This window comes from Salvia splendens, chromosome 3 (assembly GCF_004379255.2).
Source record: "Salvia splendens isolate huo1 chromosome 3, SspV2, whole genome shotgun sequence".
NCBI classification, from domain to species: Eukaryota; Viridiplantae; Streptophyta; class Magnoliopsida; order Lamiales; family Lamiaceae; genus Salvia; species Salvia splendens.
The window spans coordinates 20,508,884-20,528,666 of NC_056034.1; the positions used below are offsets into that span (position 1 = coordinate 20,508,884).

Genomic DNA, 19,783 nt, shown 5'->3' on the forward strand with positions numbered 1-19,783 from the left:
ATTTTTACGGCAACAGACGGTGGCAGAAGTTTCTTCTCGATGCCAATTTGGGGCGGCTCAGGTTTTTTGTAGAGTGAAGAATGGAGGGAACGTGGTTGATGAGAGAGAGCAGAATGATGAGTGAGAAGGGTATGTGAATCGGTTTTCCAAAAAATCCCTTAATTATTGGACCTGCAGTTTTTAAACATGTGATATAAATGCTTTGTTTACATTTGTACCCCTATAATATACCAATTCCACCTAATAATGTAACGCGGAACATGATCTTTCCTCAGCATCTAGTCCGTCCAAAATCTTAATCTAATGGTTAATATTAAGTTGAAACTTAACAATATAGAGCCAATAGGACATATATATATAGGGATGTATTCATTTCCTTTTCCTATATTTCCTCCTTTTTCCTTCTTAATATCAGCCATTAGATTAGAGAAATGGACGGTCAAGATCAACATTGGGTAATTAATCCCGTGTTGCATTATTTGTCATATTTTGTGCATTATGAGGGTACAATAGTAATCTAATAATGGCTGGAAACCGCTACGAATAATGCACCACATGGTCACGAGTAATGCATATAATTGGCTATATAATGCACAATATGTGAACTGCAATGCATACGAACAAGATGTGTTGTGTTATGATGTTTGACACGCATTTCTTGTTTCCCCTAAGGGTTTAATAAGCTTAGGGGCTAGGGTATAGTACGTAGACATGTATGTAATCTTCACATGGTAACGAGTAATGGATATAATTGACTATATAATGCACAATTTGTGAACTGCAATGCATACGAACAAGATGTGATGTGTTATGATGTTTGACACACGTTTCTTGTTTCCCCTAAGGGTTTAATAAGCTAGGGGCTAGGGTATAGTATGTACGCATTAATAACAAATTATAAAACGATACGAATAATTCACCAAATTGTCACGAGTAATGGATGTTATTAACTATATAATGCACAATATGTGAACTGCAATGCATACGAATAAGATGTACCATGTTATGATGTTTGACACACGTTTCTTGTTTCCTCTAAGGGTTTAATAAGCTTAGGGGCTAGGGTATAGTACGTAGACATTACTAAATGCACGTATGTAATCTTCAATCCGTTGAATAACCCATATACACAATACCTCTAATAATGCATAATATACTGAGATAATGACAATTAACAGCTACATAATGCACTACCTAAACCAAATAATGCACATACGTATATTCCAATAACAACAATTTGTTAGTAATGTCTACGTACTATACCCTAGCCCCTAAGCTTATTAAACCCTTAGGGGAAACAAGAAACATGTGTCAAACATCATAACATGGTACATCTTATTCGTATGCATTGCAGTTCACATATTGTGCATTATATAGTTAATAACATACATTACTCGTGACAATTTGGTGAATTATTCGTATCGTTTTATAATTTGTTATTAATGCGTACGTACTATACCCTAGCCCCTAAGCTTATTAAACCCTTAGGGGAAACAAGAAACGTGTGTCAAACATCATAACACATCGCATCTTGTTCGTATGCATTGCAGTTCACAAATTGTGCATTATATAGTCAATTATATCCATTACTCGTTACCATGTGAAGATTACATACGTGTCTACGTACTATACCCTAGCCCCTAAGCTTATTAAACCCTTAGGTGAAACAAGAAACGTGTGTCCAAACATCATAACATGGTACATCTTATTCGTATGCATTGCAGTTCACATATTGTGCATTATATAGTCAATTATATGCATTACTCGTGACCATGTGATGCATTATTCGCAGATACCAAAATGTGGCAGTTACTTTTCCGTCAAATGTCAATAATAACCCTGTAATGCATACAAACACCTTCTATAATGCAGCACGGAACCAGTTTTATAGAATCAATCTGATCCGTTGATGCCTTAGATCTAACGCGTAATATTAAGAAGGAAAAAGGATCTAAGATGTGAAAAGGAGAATAACGCTCCCCTATATATATATATATATATATATATATATATATATATATATAGTCCTGTTAGGTTGAGATTATTTAGCTAAATTGAGATGCAATATCAGCCACAGATTAACTAAATGTCAACAACTATCACATTATGTCAACACGGGGGTATAAGTGTCATTTCATTAATCAAATGGTGGAAAAACATAAAATTAGATTTGAAATCATTTTCTAAAGCGTCGGCTGAAACGTCGGATTTCCAGTCTGATTCCGGCGTGGTTGCCTGCAATTGCGACGCCATGAGAATAGAGAGAAGTCGATTCTTCTCTACAGCTTTTACAAAATTACCATAATACCCCCGTCTTGTTATTATGGAGTAAATTTGTGATTGAGGGAACTAATTTCTTCTTAAATTAGAAAATTACATGTATTAATACTAGCCCTTGATTTTCTTGATCTTGTGGCTATGATTTGTTCTCTAGTTATTTGGTTAAGGAGTGTTTGCCATAGATCACTACCCTATATAAATATATATATATATATATATATATACACATATATATATATATATAAATGTCACGGCCGCACTTCCTAAGGATAGGAAGCACGGTGGATCGCGACTAGTGGGGGAATTAAGAAGCGGGGAAGAAGGGGGAAAACAATCAGGGGGTACAACATGTAGATCAAAAGGAGAAATTCCATTATCAATTCAAAGTTTCAAATCTCGAAAGTACATAACATGAACGACATAGTTTGAAAATCCAATGGAAATAAAAGAAATTCTTAAAACGTTGAGTAGCGGAAGCAAAATGAGAGTTTAGCTACTACTATGTATGAAGACATAATAGTAACCGGACCAGTTCTTGAATCATCACTCAACATCCTCCGCCTCCCGACCTCGCTCAACCTGCACATAGAGAAAACATATGCAGGGGCTGACTACTTGATGCACCCAGTGAACTCATGCCCGAAAACATTCATCGTTAAGATATGTCAAGCCATCATCGAGTGAATCCCGGGTTTTTTTCTTTCAAAGGCCGAGAAACACTAAAATTCATTTCTTTAAAAAGTGTCCGCGCGGACTAACATCATCCTCCATCATATACCATATCTGAACCATCATGTGAAACGAGACTGTGGCCACAATCTCGATCACTGGACCGGCCGACCTAGGGGACGGCTCACGATCCCTATCAGTGCACTAGTCCGAGTAGGGACTCACTCCCTAGTCAGACCCGAATTCGTTAACTATCAAAGTCTAGTAGGATATTATCCCAGTAGACAATCAGATGGGCAATTCAAAACATAAAAACGGCATGACATACTATTTTAAACCACCCTTATTTCACCATAAACATATCATTTCAAAATAAAAGAATTTAGGTAGTAAAGCCCACCTCAAAAGCTTAGGATTTCCGTAAAATTCCTCGTTCCGACTTTTAGCGTGCGTGCGAACCACCTTTTCGGAAAATACATAAAATTCATATAAATTCTCGGTAACGACGATATTCAGAATGCATGCACTTTAATTAACATCTTTTAATTCTTTTTCTCGGTTTTCGTGCGTTTTCGGTTATTCGGCGGCCTCCCAAGGCGTCGCGTGCGACGCCGGTCGGCCGCTTACGCTCGTTCTTTCTTTCGTTGGCTCCTCGTATTTTCCATAACGTCGAAAATAATTTCTAAAAATTATTTAAGCGCGTACTTTATTTATCGAAATTCTTTATCTTTGAAAACATATCATTTCATGCTTAGGGTAAAATTATTCTTCCTTCTAAAACGTTCCGAGATTTAATTAAATATTTTCCCCCGATTTAATTTTTATTGACGGCCCAAAAGATTAAATTACTTAGCCCACCTTATTCCTCCAAATTAATTGGTGAGCCCCATCAATTCAAAGAGAGGCCAAAATCAAATAAATTTTGCCATCATTTATAAGGCCCAACTAAAAGTTTAAAAAAAACAAGGCCCAACTTAAAAAAACATGGCCCAAATCTCTCTCTATCTTCTTCCTCTCTCTCTCTCTTCCCTCTCTCTCTCTCCCCATTTTTTTTTCTTCTGACGACGAACAGCGAGCCGCCGTCGCCCTCTCTCCGGCTCGACGCCGTCGCAGCTGGAGTCTCCCCATCGCCTTCTCGATTCACTCCACGTCGCCGTTCGGTCGAGGTCAGCCGCTGCCATCTCGCCAAGGAGTCGCCGTTGCTGCCTCGCCGTGCTGCCGCCGCTGCTGCCTCGCCGTGACGCCGATGCTGCCGCGACGCCGCTGCTGGGTCGCCACGACGCCGCCGCTGCTGCCACGGGGGAGAGGAGCTACTGCCGTCGCTACCGGCGGCGGCTTCTCCTCCTCCGAAACCACTCCGAAACGTCACGCAACACACGTTATGTTTATAAAGTTACATTCTTTCTTAGTTTCGGTTACGCGCTGCAATCGTTCGGTTGATTCTTAGTTGGTTTCTTCTTGAATTGGTTATGGAAGAAAACAAGGCTATATGCATCATGCAAGGCTATATTAAACTCATGCTTTGAGGAAGAAAGAAATGGTATACCTCAAGAGCTTAAACTTGATGATGGTTGAACAAAAATGGTGAAAGCAAACTCCTTCTTCTCCCTCCTTCCTCTCGGCCGTTTCTCTCGAAAGTCTCCCTCTCTCTCCTTCTCTTTGATTTCTTTGTGGTGTAATGTCAAGTGTGTAGGGAATGGATTAAAGAGGAGTGGTGAGGCTCTTGGATGGTAGCATTGATGGGGAAGATGGGGAGGTGGAGAAAATGGAGAGTCTCCTTCATGAGTAGGAAGGCCGTCGGCCATGAAGAAAAGAAAAAAAAAAGAAGGAGAAGAAAGAAAGAAAAAGAAAGGGTTTTGGGCTTGGTCCATCTTTATTCAATTCCACATTTGGGCTTCAAGTTTTTTCTTTATTTAACTTGGTTTTGGTTTGGGCTCAAAATAAATTGGAAGCCCAAGTTAGAAAATAGTACCATTATTTGGTTGATTAAAAGAAATAATTAGGATTCAAATTAATTTGTAGTTAATTGGTCTCTAATTTATTTTGAAAAGCCCAAAATAAATTCATACTTTATTTTTCGTATTTTCCTTTGTTAATTAAAATTCACGGGTCTTTATTTTATTTTGTTATCTTGTTCTTCATAACCAAAAATTAAAGTACGGGAAATCGTACATAACTTATATTTGGTGTTGTTCCAAATATAATATTCCTTCAACCATTCCTCGATTTATGTGCATCGTTATCCATTGATAGAAAATATATTCCTTTCCACGTATTTCATTCGTCTTGCTAAAAATAGCAATTTCGTCGTTATTCTTTCAACGAGACCTCCAACATGTCTCCCAACGTTCAAAATTAAACAATTAAGCACGTTCCTTTTCACATTTAACACATAAACCATATTTTTTTCCATATCACATTTATCGAGAAGCACAGCATCTCGGAATAATTTTATCACTTAATTCGTTACATAACATTAATTTCGTATTTAAGGTACGGGTGTTACAATATAAGAAAATGATCAATACAAAACTTGATCTCAATACAAAATCCAGACCAAATCCTGACCATGAGATTTGACAATCCAATGGTCAATAATTAAACAAAAACACTGAGGGTCATTGTAAAGCAGTTTTAGGCCATATTATAAACTTTGGGTTTGAGGTCATGTTAAGATCATTTCATGTCATCCTTACAATAATGACGTAAAAATAAGCTTACAATGACCTAAAAATGACTTTTGTATGCTTGGTTCTGCATTTTTATATTAAGAATGGTTTTGCATGGATCAAAACCCACTATATATAGGATTGTGATCAATACCGAACCACTCTTAAACCTTAAACGCCGAACAACATCATTATATGATAACATGGAGTTCATTATAATGAACTAATAACAAACATATAATGAACTTCAGATTTCTAAATTATGCATGATTATGTCATTGTTTTTAAATCTTAGAATTCCCTATAATGAACTACGAATAAAGTTGTAATGAACTCCGCATTATTATATAATGATGTGTTTGGCGTTTAGTGTTTAAAACTAGTTTGGTATATAATACAACCCTATATATATATATAGGGGGAGCGTTATTCTCCTATTCATCCCTTAGATCTTTTATTCTTCTTAATATGGGCTGTTAGATCTCATTCATCAACGGTCCAGATGATCTGCATTATTACACTATAATGGTGCATTATTAGTCGGTGTGCATTATTCAACTGAAAATCTGCATTATTAAATGATATGTGGCACCAATCTAACCGTCGGATGACAAAATCGTGGGGCTGAGATTAAAAAGAACAAAGAACAAAAGATACAAAAAGGAAATGAATACATCCATATATATATATATATATATATATATATATATATATAGGGGAGCACTATTCTCCTTTCCACTCTAAGATCCTTTTCTCTTCTTACTAATAACCGTTAGATCCTTTCAATCAACGGACCACGTTAATCCTTAATAAATATTTCCGTGTTGCATTATAGAACCTTTCGTTGTGCATTATGGGGGTAATATAGTAAAGTTGGGAAAATGGAACCGCCATATTTTTGGCAATCGCGAATTTTAAGCGATTTGCAATCATCCGACTCTTCATTTTCTCCTTCTTTACTCCAGCAACCGATTCGACTCTCCCCACTCCCTCCACTCTCTAAAACCCTAGTCGTTCGCCAAAGTTGAGGAATTGACAGCCTCCGCCCCAGATTTCGGCGATTACACTCCACCGGTGGTTACATCTGCCACAAATCGACAGGCGTTGACGCGTTTCGTCAAATATTCAACAAATCTCGCAGGTATGTAAATGTAAAACATTCAACTTTGCATATGCCTAGGTTGTTGCAAATCGGAATTACCCACTTATTCGTCTAGGGTTGTCTCTGATTATCAGTGCTGGACATTGTGTTGGGTTAACCACGACTCGATTCAGGTATCTTATATTTTTTGGTTTATGCCAGATCAAATATGCCAAAAAGAGGACGTCCGCGCTCTCAAGCATCACAGGATGCAGGTATATTTCACTCGTTGGTTGTGCTTTTCAATATCGTATCTGTTGTTTGTGAGGATTGCTACTTGCATGTCTATTTGTTGCTCATTATACAGTGTAAAAAGGGGATTACTGGACCATGTTATGTAAATGTGTTGAGGTCAATTGCTTCGTTAAAATTTTTTCTGTGTTTTCACTGTTTATGAATATGCATAGCATTATTTAGATGTCTAGTTTCATGACTTGCAGTAAAGAATGCATTTTAGGGGTATTTGGATGTGTAGTGCTTAAGAGTATATACATATATTGGTTGTTCGGATTAGTGCATTATGTATATGTTTGGAGATTCATTGTGTGTTTTAAATTGTGCATTATGTAGAGTAGATAGTGTGCTGCAGAATACAGTATGTAAGAATTTTGTGTGCATTTTTTATGCTAGACAGTGCATTATGTATCATGATGTATGCATTATGTTGCTTTTAACATTGGTCATTGGTTGTATTGGTTTGTTGCCTCAGATTGTTGCAGAGGAATCTGTTTGATGATTAGATATAAAATGATTAAATGTGCATCCACAATGATCATTATTTGCTTTATCTTATGCATTATGGGTAGGGTTTTATTCATTATTTGTTCCTAATGCATCATGTTTGTCTTGCTGTAAGTAATTATCCCGACTTATTTCTTTTGATGTTGTCTTTTTAAATATGTAGTGCATTATGTAAGAGAATAATAGCATACGTTGCAGTATATGGTGCATTTTAGAGGTGTGTGTAGTGTATTGTGTGTTTTACAAATTAGTTTTAAGACAAATAGTTATGTGCATTATTGAACTTAGCCTCTGCATTATTTACCATGTTATATGCATTATAGTCTGAATATTAAGCATTACTATTGGTATTAGTTGTGGTGGTTAAGAAAAACACCTAAGTCATTATTTGTTATGACTTAATGCATCGTGTTTGTTATGGGTATGGTTTTATTCATTAATTGTTTGTAATGCATCATGTGTGTCTTGTTGTACGTATTTATCCCGATTTATCTCAGCTGATGTTGTTTTTCTAGATATAAAGTGCATTATGTAAAATAATAATAGCATATGTTGCAGTATATGGTGCATTTCAGAGGTGTATGTAGTGTATATTGTGTGTTATACAAACTGGTTTCAAGACAAATTTTTATGTGCATTATTGAACTTAAACTGTGCATTATGTACCATCATATATGCATTATAGTCGGAATATTAAACATTAGTATTGGTATTATCTGTGGTGGTTAAGAAACATACTTAAGTCATTATTTGTTATGACTTAAGCATAATATGTTGTTATATATGCATTACTCATTCTGTAAACTCTATTCATGATGTGTTGTTTGGGCCATTTCAGATAAGCAGCTTAGAGTAGACATAGAAGATGCGGTCGATGACATTATTCCCGTGGAGCTTGCAAAGAAATTTAGGCATAGATTAGCCGAGATAGCTCCTGGTACTTCTGGTAGTCAGGGTGAGCCTAAACCACTTACAGGGTGAAAACAAGATCGACTCTACTCCCGTCGAACGCCGTCCGAATTCATTGACTGCCTGAAGCAGCTGAATCCCCGACAGAAAAGGGTTGTCACAGATCTTGGATTTGGGGCGGCCCTTGATTTCGACGTTAAGGAAATCCCGGCGTATTGGGTTCTGAGCGCCTTACATCTGGCCCGCTGCCAAATTCAACTCACCGGCGGTGAATACCTTACTCTGGACGAGGAGGATGTGCACCTCACGTTGGGGTTCCCTCGAGGGCCCAAAATTTGACATTACTTATGTTATGTGATGCATTGTTTTTGGAAAAGTGGATATAGTTACGGAGAGTAGATATGTACATTATTTATTCAAAAGAGTGCATTATGCATCAACAAATGTTGTGTGCCTTACTGTTTTGATGTTGTGCATTTACTTAAAGGATCCTTAATGTATTCCAAGTTATGCAAAATAACACAGTATATAATGCACGGTATAACACAAATAATGCACTTATTCATAAATGTATTACGTGCAGTACGTTTGTTTATGTAGTGCATTACGAATACTTATTAAACCATTATTTACAATATATTATGCATTATGAGATTTATCCCGTTTATATGCGTAAGTTGGTTTTGTGTAGTCCTTTACAGGCGAGTAATTGTTTAGTGTCTTACGTACTTTTGTATTTGGTAGATTACATTTATCCTGGTTATGTGTGCATTATTGAACTAAAAGCGTGCATTATGCATCAACAAATGTTCATTATTTTGCATGCAGTAGGGAACACAAGTATCCATGGCGTCATTGAGTTAACTACACACATATATACAGTACTCGACTTATATATAATCCAATAATTAACCAAAAAATTCTACTAATGCAACAACCACTTGTTTCAACTTATAACAGTACATCAACAAATTTGAACAACAATACTAATAAAGCCCAAACAAAAGCTGTGATGCACTGTTTAAATAACATAACTCAAGCAGTTCTTTTACCCTTGCGCGCATCTTTCTCCATCGTCATCTCTTTAAGCAGTGGACAGTTCCTAGAGTCGTGATGACCCATCTCATCGCACGCCTTACACCGTCTAAGAGGCCTTGTGGCATCCTTTATAGCCTTCTCTCTCTTCGAAATCAGACGACTCGCAGAGCTGTTGGTGTGGCCCTTCGTCTTCACGACATCCGGAGGATGAACCGCAACAGATTCAGGCCTTACCATTCCATAAAACTCTTCAACCATACGACTCTTCTCAGCAGCTGAGGTTGCCGGAGTACCAGTTTGAAGAGAGTTACCAAGTTCTTCAACGCCACCTACAAATGCACGTAATACATCGATGTCGGTCTCAAATCGTCTAAGAAAACCATAAAACATCGAAATCGCCTGCTTAGACACAGTTTGCCTATCGTCAGAGGAGGAATGGGTATGCACGGGATCCTGCAACTCGCCATGTACAGCCTTGGCTAAGGGAGTCTTCATCCATCGGTTGTCACAGTATTTATCCGGGATTTTTTTCACCTCATTATTCCGAAACAAGAAAAATATATGGTTGCACAAATAATCATGCCGACCAAATAGTTTGCATTCGCACGAGTAAGTATCATCAGTCTTGTCATGACGAACAAAGTATGCATTACGCTTGCTATCGCCAAGCTTGTATGTGTCAACCGTTTCTCCGGACATAAAACCCAGCACACGACATCTGTCATTACCCTCCACAATTTCTTGTTGTATTTTCTTGAACATACTATCGGTAAACAACGTGGAAGCATGTTTCTCGAACGGCAGAGTAGTTGCTAGTATGGGTATGGCAGTGGCATCGTGGTAGTCCAAAGCTGTTCTACTGTTCCGCTGGAATTCTATGTCGTGGTTGAAATTCAAGTAGAATTCGGCTATGTTAGCTCGGGGCTTCAGAAAATTTTTGTAAAAACTGTTCTCTGATTCAGATATGGACGTAGTCCTAATCATCGATCCCATAGGAAAATCTCTGAAATACGCAGGTATCCAGTACTTCCTATACGCATACAATGTGTTGAACCAGTCGATGTCCTCTAGCTGATGATGTTAGATTAGCTGATGATGTTCGACCAATCTATTCCACTCCTCCTCGAATTCATCCGGCTCAACTAGGTCCGACCAAACACAAGCGTTAAATTCCTTTTTGAAATCTTCGTCCCGCAACAATCTGTTTGGTACCTTGACAGCCAGCTTATGCATTATATGCCACATACACCAACGGTGACGTGTGCCAACTAGGACCTCTTCAATCGCTGATCTCATACCCAAATCTTGATCGATCACAATCATCCTCGGTGCTACACCCATACAATCTACAAAATGTCTGAACAACCAAGCAAAAGCCCCCGTTTTCTCGCTGCACACCAATCCGGCCGCAAATGTCACAGAACTACCATGATTATCCTTTCCAGTGAAAGGGGTGAAGATCATACAGTACCTGAATAAATCATATTAACGTGGCATCAGAGATGTAAACAGATCATAATGCAATGTGCGGTATTGCATAATGCAATGTGCGGAATTGCATAATGCAGTGATGTACAGTAATAATGCACACGGTATAGAACAGTGATATAAACTACAAGGTAAACAACACATTAGTTAGTTTCAACCTGTTTGTGTTGTATGTGGAGTCGAAGGACACAATATCACCAAACATGTGGTAATTCTGCTTCATCAAACCGTCGCACCAAAACAGAGCAACCAACTGGTAGGATTCGTTAACTTCGTAGTAATAGGTGAACGCCTCGGACATCTCCTTCTTCTTAGCCATATCATCCAACACCATTTGTACATCAAATCCTTGTGCGTATGCTTTGATGTCCCGTGAGGCATTCCCGATATCCCCAATAGTGCAACCAACTAGGTCAAACCCACCAAGAATTTCCTTCAATACCTTAAATGTGAGCGTGGGTCCTATATTAGCCTTGGAACAGTCGAGGATGAATTTATGATGTACATCATCCAACTTGCGATTACTTGACATGAATTGCTGATGTTCCGTTTCAACCATATGATGGTTATGAATCTCGTTGAACTCCTCAATTATGTAACCTGACAAGCAATCTTCCGAGAAATACCTAAACGATATACTAGCCATACAACCACACCGCTTAGATAACTTGCTACGCTTGATAGTGAAACCTGAACGGGCATTCAACTGGTCATCTTCATCACCCTTCTTCCTTCCTTCCCTATTGCATATAACACGATACCACGTCGTGACATCATCAACCTTCCTCATAGCTTGTTTGCGCGTATCAAAGCCAACAGCGCGGGCATATACCTCGTAGCAAGCGAAAGTGAATTCCAAGGATTGGAATTTCTGACCTACAACAGGCTTCAGATCGGGAGAACATTCTGGTACAACGACCACTGTACATAATTAAAAAGGGGGTCAGCATAAAAGTACCACTTTGCAATGTAGTAAGCAGACAATTAATGCACAATTTTCATTAATTTAATGTGTAAGATATTTATATTGGACAATTACGTGATTTTTGTATACGTAAAATGCATGATATTATTAAACGTTGTTTGTAATGTGTACGTACTATACCCTACCCCCTAGCCTTATTAAACCCTTAGGTGGAAACAAGAAACGTGTGCAAAAAATAAAAAATAATAACCGATATTTAAGCCCTATACAAACAACACATACTAGCGGTCCTATCTTAATTGGTACAACATACACATTGCAAATAAGATGTTATGCATTATACAGACAATATAATCCATTACGCATATTCATTTGGTGCATTATTTGTACGAACATTATTCAGCATAAAATGTACATTGGACACTTACGTGATTTATGTATAGGTCAAATACAAACTATGCTTAAACGTTGTTATTAATGTTTACGTACTATACCCTAGCTCCTAGGCTTATTAAACCCTTAGGGGAAACAATAAACGTGCGTCAAACATCAAAACTAATAACCGATAACTAATCCCTAGACAAACGAGACATACTAGCGGTCCTATCTTAATTGGTACAACATACACATTGCAAATAAGATGTTATGCATTATACAGACAATATAATCCATTACGCATATTGATTTGGTGCATTAATTGTACGAACTTTATTAGGTATACTATGTGCATTGGAAACTTACGTGATTTATTTAAAGGTCAAACACAAACTACTCGTACACGTTGTTAGTAATGTTTACGTACTATACCCTAGCCCCTAGGATTATTAAACCCTTAGGGAAACCAAGAAACGTGCGTCAAACATCGAAACACAGACAAAAAATTTAGACCTTATACATTGCTGCTCAGGAATTATGCATTATATATGCTGAAATATTCATTATACGTGATCAATTTGTGCATTACATGCATCGTTTTAACCAACTGCTGTAGATATACCGAGAGCGAAACCCTGAAGGAAGGCGTCAAATTCGTCGCTGATTAATTACTCTATCTTGAACATTGTTGTTCTTAAAAAATCACAACGAGCGATCAAATAATCACAGCAAGCGATCATATAATACCATGACAACACACTACACGAATTACTTGCTGATTAACTATCAAATAATCAGACTGCTACTACTAGTACCCTAACATCCGAAACAAAAAACAATACGGCTAATTCAGAATTACCTTCTTCCATTATTACTGCCAAAAACGATTGCTACAACGCCAATTAGACAAGCTTGAAAGACCACTTATTGATTCACGTCAAAATTGAGAATTGTGAGAATTGAAACCTTGCTGCTAATAATCGGAATAAAAAAAACCTGTACGCCTGACTAAAACTCTTTCTTCTTCGACGTGAGATGTGAAAAAAGAACGTGAATATCTTCAAGGAGAGAATCATGGAATTTCCATAACTGCAACATAATAATTTACCAAATTTGCCCTTTTTAGATATTTAATTGATTATAATTTAATGTGATCTGCGAAATTTTGCATCCATCGGATTGATGTAATTGACGGTAGAGATTAAGAAGGAAAAAGGAGGAAATATAGAAAAAGGAAATGAATACATCCATATATATATATATATATATATATATGGATGTATTCATTTCCTTTTTCTATATTTCCTCCTTTTTCCTTCTTAATATCAGTCATTAGATAAGAGAAATGGACGGTCAAGATCAACATTGGGTAATTAATCCCGTGTTGCATTATTTGTCCTATTTTGTGCATTATGAGGGTACAATAGTAATCTAATAATGGCTGGAAACCGCTACGAATAATGCACCACATGGTCACGAGTAATGCATATAATTGCCTATATAATGCACAATATGTGAACTGCAATGCATACGAACAAGATGTGTTGTGTTATGATGTTTGACACACGTTTCTTGTTTCCCCTAAGGGTTTAATAAGCTTAGGGGCTAGGGTATAGTACGTAGACATGTATGTAATCTTCACATGGTAACGAGTAATGGATATAATTGACTATATAATGCACAATTTGTGAACTGCAATGCATACGAACAAGATGTGCTGTGTTATGATGTTTGACACACGTTTCTTGTTTCCCCTAAGGGTTTAATAAGCTTAGGGGCTAGGGTATAGTACGTACGCATTAATAACAAATTATAAAACGATACGAATAATTCACCAAATTGTCACGAGTAATGGATGTTATTAACTATATAATGCACAATATGTGAACTACAATGCATACGAATAAGATGTACCATGTTATGATGTTTGACACACGTTTCTTGTTTCCCATAAGGGTTTAATAAGCATAGGGGCTAGGGTATAGTACGTAGACATTACTAAATGCACGTATGTAATCTTCAATCCGTTGATTAACCCATATACACAATACCTCTAATAATGCATAATATACTGAGATAATGACAATTAACAGCTACATAATGCACTACCTAAACCAAATAATGCACATACGTATATTCCAATAACAACAATTTGTTAGTAATGTCTACGTACTATACCCTAGCCCCTAAGCTTATTAAACCCTTAGGGGAAACAAGAAACGTGTGCCAAACATCATAACATGGTACATCTTATTCGTATGCATTGCAGTTCACATATTGTGCATTATATAGTTAATAACATCCATTACTCGTGACAATTTGATGAATTATTCGTATCGTTTTATAATTTGTTATTAATGCGTACGTACTATACCCTAGCCCCTAAGCTTATTAAACCCTTAGGGGGAACAAGAAACGTGTGTCAAACATCATAACACATCACATCTTGTTCGTATGCATTGCAGTTCACAAATTGTGCATTATATAGTCAATTATATCCATTACTCATTACCTTGTGAAGATTACATACATGTCTACGTACTATACCCTAGCCCCTATGCTTATTAAACCCTTAGGGGAAACAAGAAACGTGTGTCCAAACATCATAACATGGTACATCTTATTCGTATGCATTGCAGTTCACATATTGTGCATTATATAGTCAATTATATGCATTACTCGTGACCATGTGGTGCATTATTCGCAGATACCAAAATGTGGCAGTTACTTTTCAGACAAATGTCAATAATAACCCTGTAATGCATACAACCACCTTCTATAATGCAACACGGAACCAGTTTTATAGAATCAATCTGATCCGTTGATGCCTTAGATCTAACGCGTAATATTAAGAAGGAAAAAAGATCTAAGATGTGAAAAGGAGAATAATGCTCTCCTATATATATATATATATATATATATATATATATATATATATATATATATATATATATATATATATATAGTCCTGTTAGGTTGAGATTATTTAGCTAAATTGAGATGCAATATCAGCCACAGATTAACTAAATGTCAACAACTATCACATTATGTCAACACGGGGGTATAAGTGTCATTTCATTAATCAAATGGTGGAAAAACATAAAATTAGATTTGAAATCATTTTCTAAAACCCTCTCTAAAACTCTCGCTGAAATATCTTCTGATCTTCATATAAATCATACAATTGTGCAAACACAAATTTGCTGATCTTCAAAATTCAAATCGTAAACCTTCAAACATAAATTTCTACAATGACGATTGAAGACCAAATTCGAAAAGAATCGGCTGAAGCACTGATTGTAGCTAAATCGGTTGAAGCGCCGATCGAAGAGAATCGGCGTTCTACATCAGCGGTGGTTCCGACTTCTTCGGGTTCAGCAATTGATTCAAATTTTAAGTATATTGCTTCGATTTTAGTGTATTAAAACAAATCTGGATTTATTTTCTTATGAATTCGATTTCTGCTGAATTTTTTTGTTGATTAGCCATGGTAGAATCGCAATTGGAAGCATCACCTTCCAGTTAAGGATTTGTTTAAATTTTAAGATTATTGACATTTCATACAATAGCTATTGACATAGCTTCTGTGTGTAGTTGACATGGCTTATGATTGTTGTTGACATGGCTTATGATTATTGTTGACATGACTTATAATTGTAGTTGACATCGTTCTATGTGTAGTTGACATAGTATGTAACATAGTTGACATGGCTTGTACATGTAGTTGACACGATATGTACCGTTGTTGACATGACTTGTATGTGCTGTTGACACGAGATGCACCATATTTGACATAATTTTAATTGTAACTAACATGAATTTTATTGCACTGACAACAGAATGTTGTTCCATTCTGGGAGATTCCAGTGCCAAAAGTCAGAGTGAAAAAGTCTCATGTTGAAACGCATTCTGACCCATTCATAGGCTCTCCAGTTGACATAAGAGTTGTACATACAAAAACATACCTGGAAGCTTATGAAAAAGATGTCTACTACTACATACTAGAAACAGAAGGAGTAGACGAGTATGCATCATTTAATTATTTCATTGATCTAAAAAATATTTTTAGTTTGCTGTGCAGTTAACATGATTGAAGAATGTTGTTCTTATGTCGTTTGTATAACTTCATTTCAGAGATGCATGCGTTTATGATGATGATTTTGCTTGGGCGACTAAGGAATTGTTTTCGTCACTGAAGCCCCATGAAGAAATTAATGCAGATGTAATTAACGCATGGGCTTCACACCTGAACAACAGAGGAAAAGAAAGGCCCACAACATCACTTTCACGCTTTTTTTCTGACTACATCTCCATGTGTAAGTAATCTTAAATTATATGTAAATTGTTTGAATCAGACGTCTCCTTAACCAAACATGTTAAATGCAGAATTTCAATGTAACAAATCGGCTGGATAATTGGGATGCTTCGACAGCAAAGAAGAATTTCATTTCTCAGATAGATAATGAGATTCAAAGAAGACCATATTTCAACTGGAGAGAAATTGATTTGGTAATAAGATCTCACAATGACATTTACGTAAGAATATGAACATGTGTTCTTTGGATATAATTTTATCTTTAATGTCATTTTATCTTTCATGTCATACTGGTCTTCTTCCCAGTTTGTGCAAATTTCCATTACTATCTTGTAGTATATTGGATGAAGAAAAACACAATTGAGATAATAGATAACAGCAAGCCACATAAAGATATGGATCCGTTCGAGAAGTATGACATTGATATTGGTTTAATGGTATGCTTTTATCTATGTTATTGACATATTCTCTACATTTGGTTGACATAATTTCTACATCACGTTACAATGCTTTGTTTGTGTAGTTTGATTTAGTTATTTATATATTTTGCAGAAAGATATGTTTGAAGCATACTTCATAGAGAAGAAAATGTTAGATATTTCAGAAAATATAAACAAGTCTTCAATCAACTTTCTGCCTTTAGAGTGGGCCACAAGCACGAACAAGAAAGGACTGTGGTGTCTATTTGATGAGGCACACAGAGACCTATGTTGGCAAAAAGGGCAGTGAATGGGATATTGGCTTCTTTGCGCATAGTGTAAAGATTCCCCAGATACTCAGGGGAAGGTATTGCTACACGATGATTTCATCAATTTACAATAACCAGAGGTCGCCGATGTTACAACTGGCTCATGATTGGATAGAAGCATACATGGACAAATTGCTTGAGCTAAACAACAAGTACAAGGAGTTGTTTAGTCGTAGAAAGAAGAAGTAAACAAAAAGTGATATTAATGTTTGATGTTGACATAGTTGTACGTGTAGTTGACATGGTTGTACGTGCAGTTGATATGGCTTGTACGTGTAGTTGACATGGCTTGTACGTGTAGTTGACATGGCTTGTACCGTAGTTGACATGACATGTATGTGCCGTTGACACGATATGCACCATAGTTGACATAGTTATATTAGTTGTTGACATGGCTAGTATATATAGTTGACATAATTTTTAATTGTAATTAACCTTAAAGCATGAATTGTAATTGTAATTACCCCTCCAGCCAGGACTGGGGCAGCCTGGACGCCCTCATCAGCGAGGAGCACAGAGGCAAGCCTGACTCTAACTTGTATTGAAATGTCAACAACTTATAACCAAATGTCAACAGACCAAAATAAGCTCACTAACTTATTATCATCGGGTGATAATTGATATTTGTAAAAAAAAGCCTTCACAAATTCTCTTCTTCTCTTGCATCTGATTTAGGATCATTTTTTTTAAAATTAACTCCTATATAAGGGAGGAAATTACAAATAAACTCATATACTATAGATAGGAGGAAATTATAACTGATGTCAAGAAGGCTCGAACTCAGCACCTCATGAAATAATGTCTAAACTCCTTACCGCTAGGACAAAGGCTCTGGACATTTGAACATCCACTTCTTTCAGTTTCTCTTTAATATCACGAGAACAATTCCTAACATCATTCAACGTACACCCAACAACATCATAACCACCCGAAAACTCCTTTAATAAGTTGAAAGTTGAAGTAGGACCGATGTTAGCTTTGGTGCAATCTTCAACAAACTTGTGATGAACATCATTCATACTGCGATTTCCTTTCATAAATCGCTTATGATCTTTGTCAACCATAGCATGATTGTGTTCCTCAATGAATTGATGCACAAGATAATATTTAACACCACAATCAGAAAAAAAAAAAAAAAAACTTGAAACTGATCCTTGCTCCACATCCACACCTTTTTGTGCCACGTCTGCGTTTCTTTTTTGAAGTTACTTCATCATCATCTGACACGTTCACATCCTCAGATATACTTACATCGACATCCAACGGATCAACTGTATGAAAACCTTGTCTGTTGCAAACAACATACTGAAAAGTAATAACACCACCACTAGACCTATTTCCAAATCTTCGACAATCAAAACAAGCCTCTTGAGCATACTTTTCATAAAAGGAAATTCCCTCCTCAAGTGAAGAAAATTTTTTACCTTCATAAAGCCTCAACTCAGCGTTGCAAATTGGAATAACGGATCCTACAACATAATGGGAAAATATGTCAACAACCTAAAACAGGTAATGTCAACTAGCATATCTTAACTGACCCACACCAGAATCCAGAATCAAAATCTCAAAATAAGCAGCACCAACATATCAGACATCCTATCATGGACTCTCAACCCTACCCATAACCCTTTCCTCCACCAACAAACACCACAGCAGGGGTTCTTCAGCCAGGGGAGGGTGCATTTTGCATACAACTATTTTGTATGTCAACAAAATGTCAACAAAGAGTATAGCTACATAGAATATTTAACAAGTAACATACATCATGTCAACATATTTGTATTTATGTCAACAGAACATCAATTCAAACCAGAACATAATGTCAACTAGCATATCTTAACTGACCCACACCAGAATCAAAATCTCAAAATACGCAGCACCAACATACCAACACCAACATCGTAGACATCCTATCATGGACTGTCAACCCTACCCATAACACCTTACTCCACCAACAAACACCACAGCAGGGGCTCTTCAGCCAGGGGAGAGTGCATTTTGCATACAACTATTTTGTAATGTCAACAAAATATCAACAAAGAGTATAACTATATAGAATATTTAACATGTAACATACATCATGTCAACAGAATTGCATTTATGTGAACAGAACATCAATTCAAATATCAACAGTTGTGCATTTATGTCAACAGAGTATAATTCACCAACAAAGTACAAAAAAGTCATGTTAATAAAAACCAATCCAAATTACCTTCACCATTCGTCGACGTCGACTCGGAATAAGATGAAGAATCCATTAGATAACACCTTAGGTATTGATTACGAATTGAACTCAAAGCTAAAGATGAAAAAGCAAAAAAAAACTGATTAGGAACAAATTCGACTGGGCATCAACAAATTCGATATGGTGCGGACGATGCCATGTCGTCCGCGCTTCCTCCGCGGACTATCTGTTGGGCGAGGACGACGCATCGTCCATCGTCCGCGCACCCACAGTGGCAGACGATGGCGCGCCTGAGGCATC

General features: G+C 36.8%; 1 protein-coding gene across 1 annotated transcript; it reads right to left on the reverse strand.

Annotated features, from left to right (window-relative positions):
- Positions 1-9,444: 9,444 nt before the first annotated feature.
- On the reverse strand, positions 9,445-13,104 carry LOC121796724 (protein FAR1-RELATED SEQUENCE 5-like). Its single transcript, XM_042195514.1, has 4 exons — positions 13,095-13,104; positions 11,094-11,856; positions 10,660-10,918; positions 9,445-10,518 (listed from the first exon to the last, which is right to left on the reverse strand). The coding sequence occupies exons 1-4, from the start codon at positions 13,102-13,104 to the stop codon at positions 9,445-9,447; spliced, it is 2,106 nt and encodes a 701-aa protein (XP_042051448.1).
- Between the last annotated feature and the right edge of the window lie 6,679 nt (positions 13,105-19,783).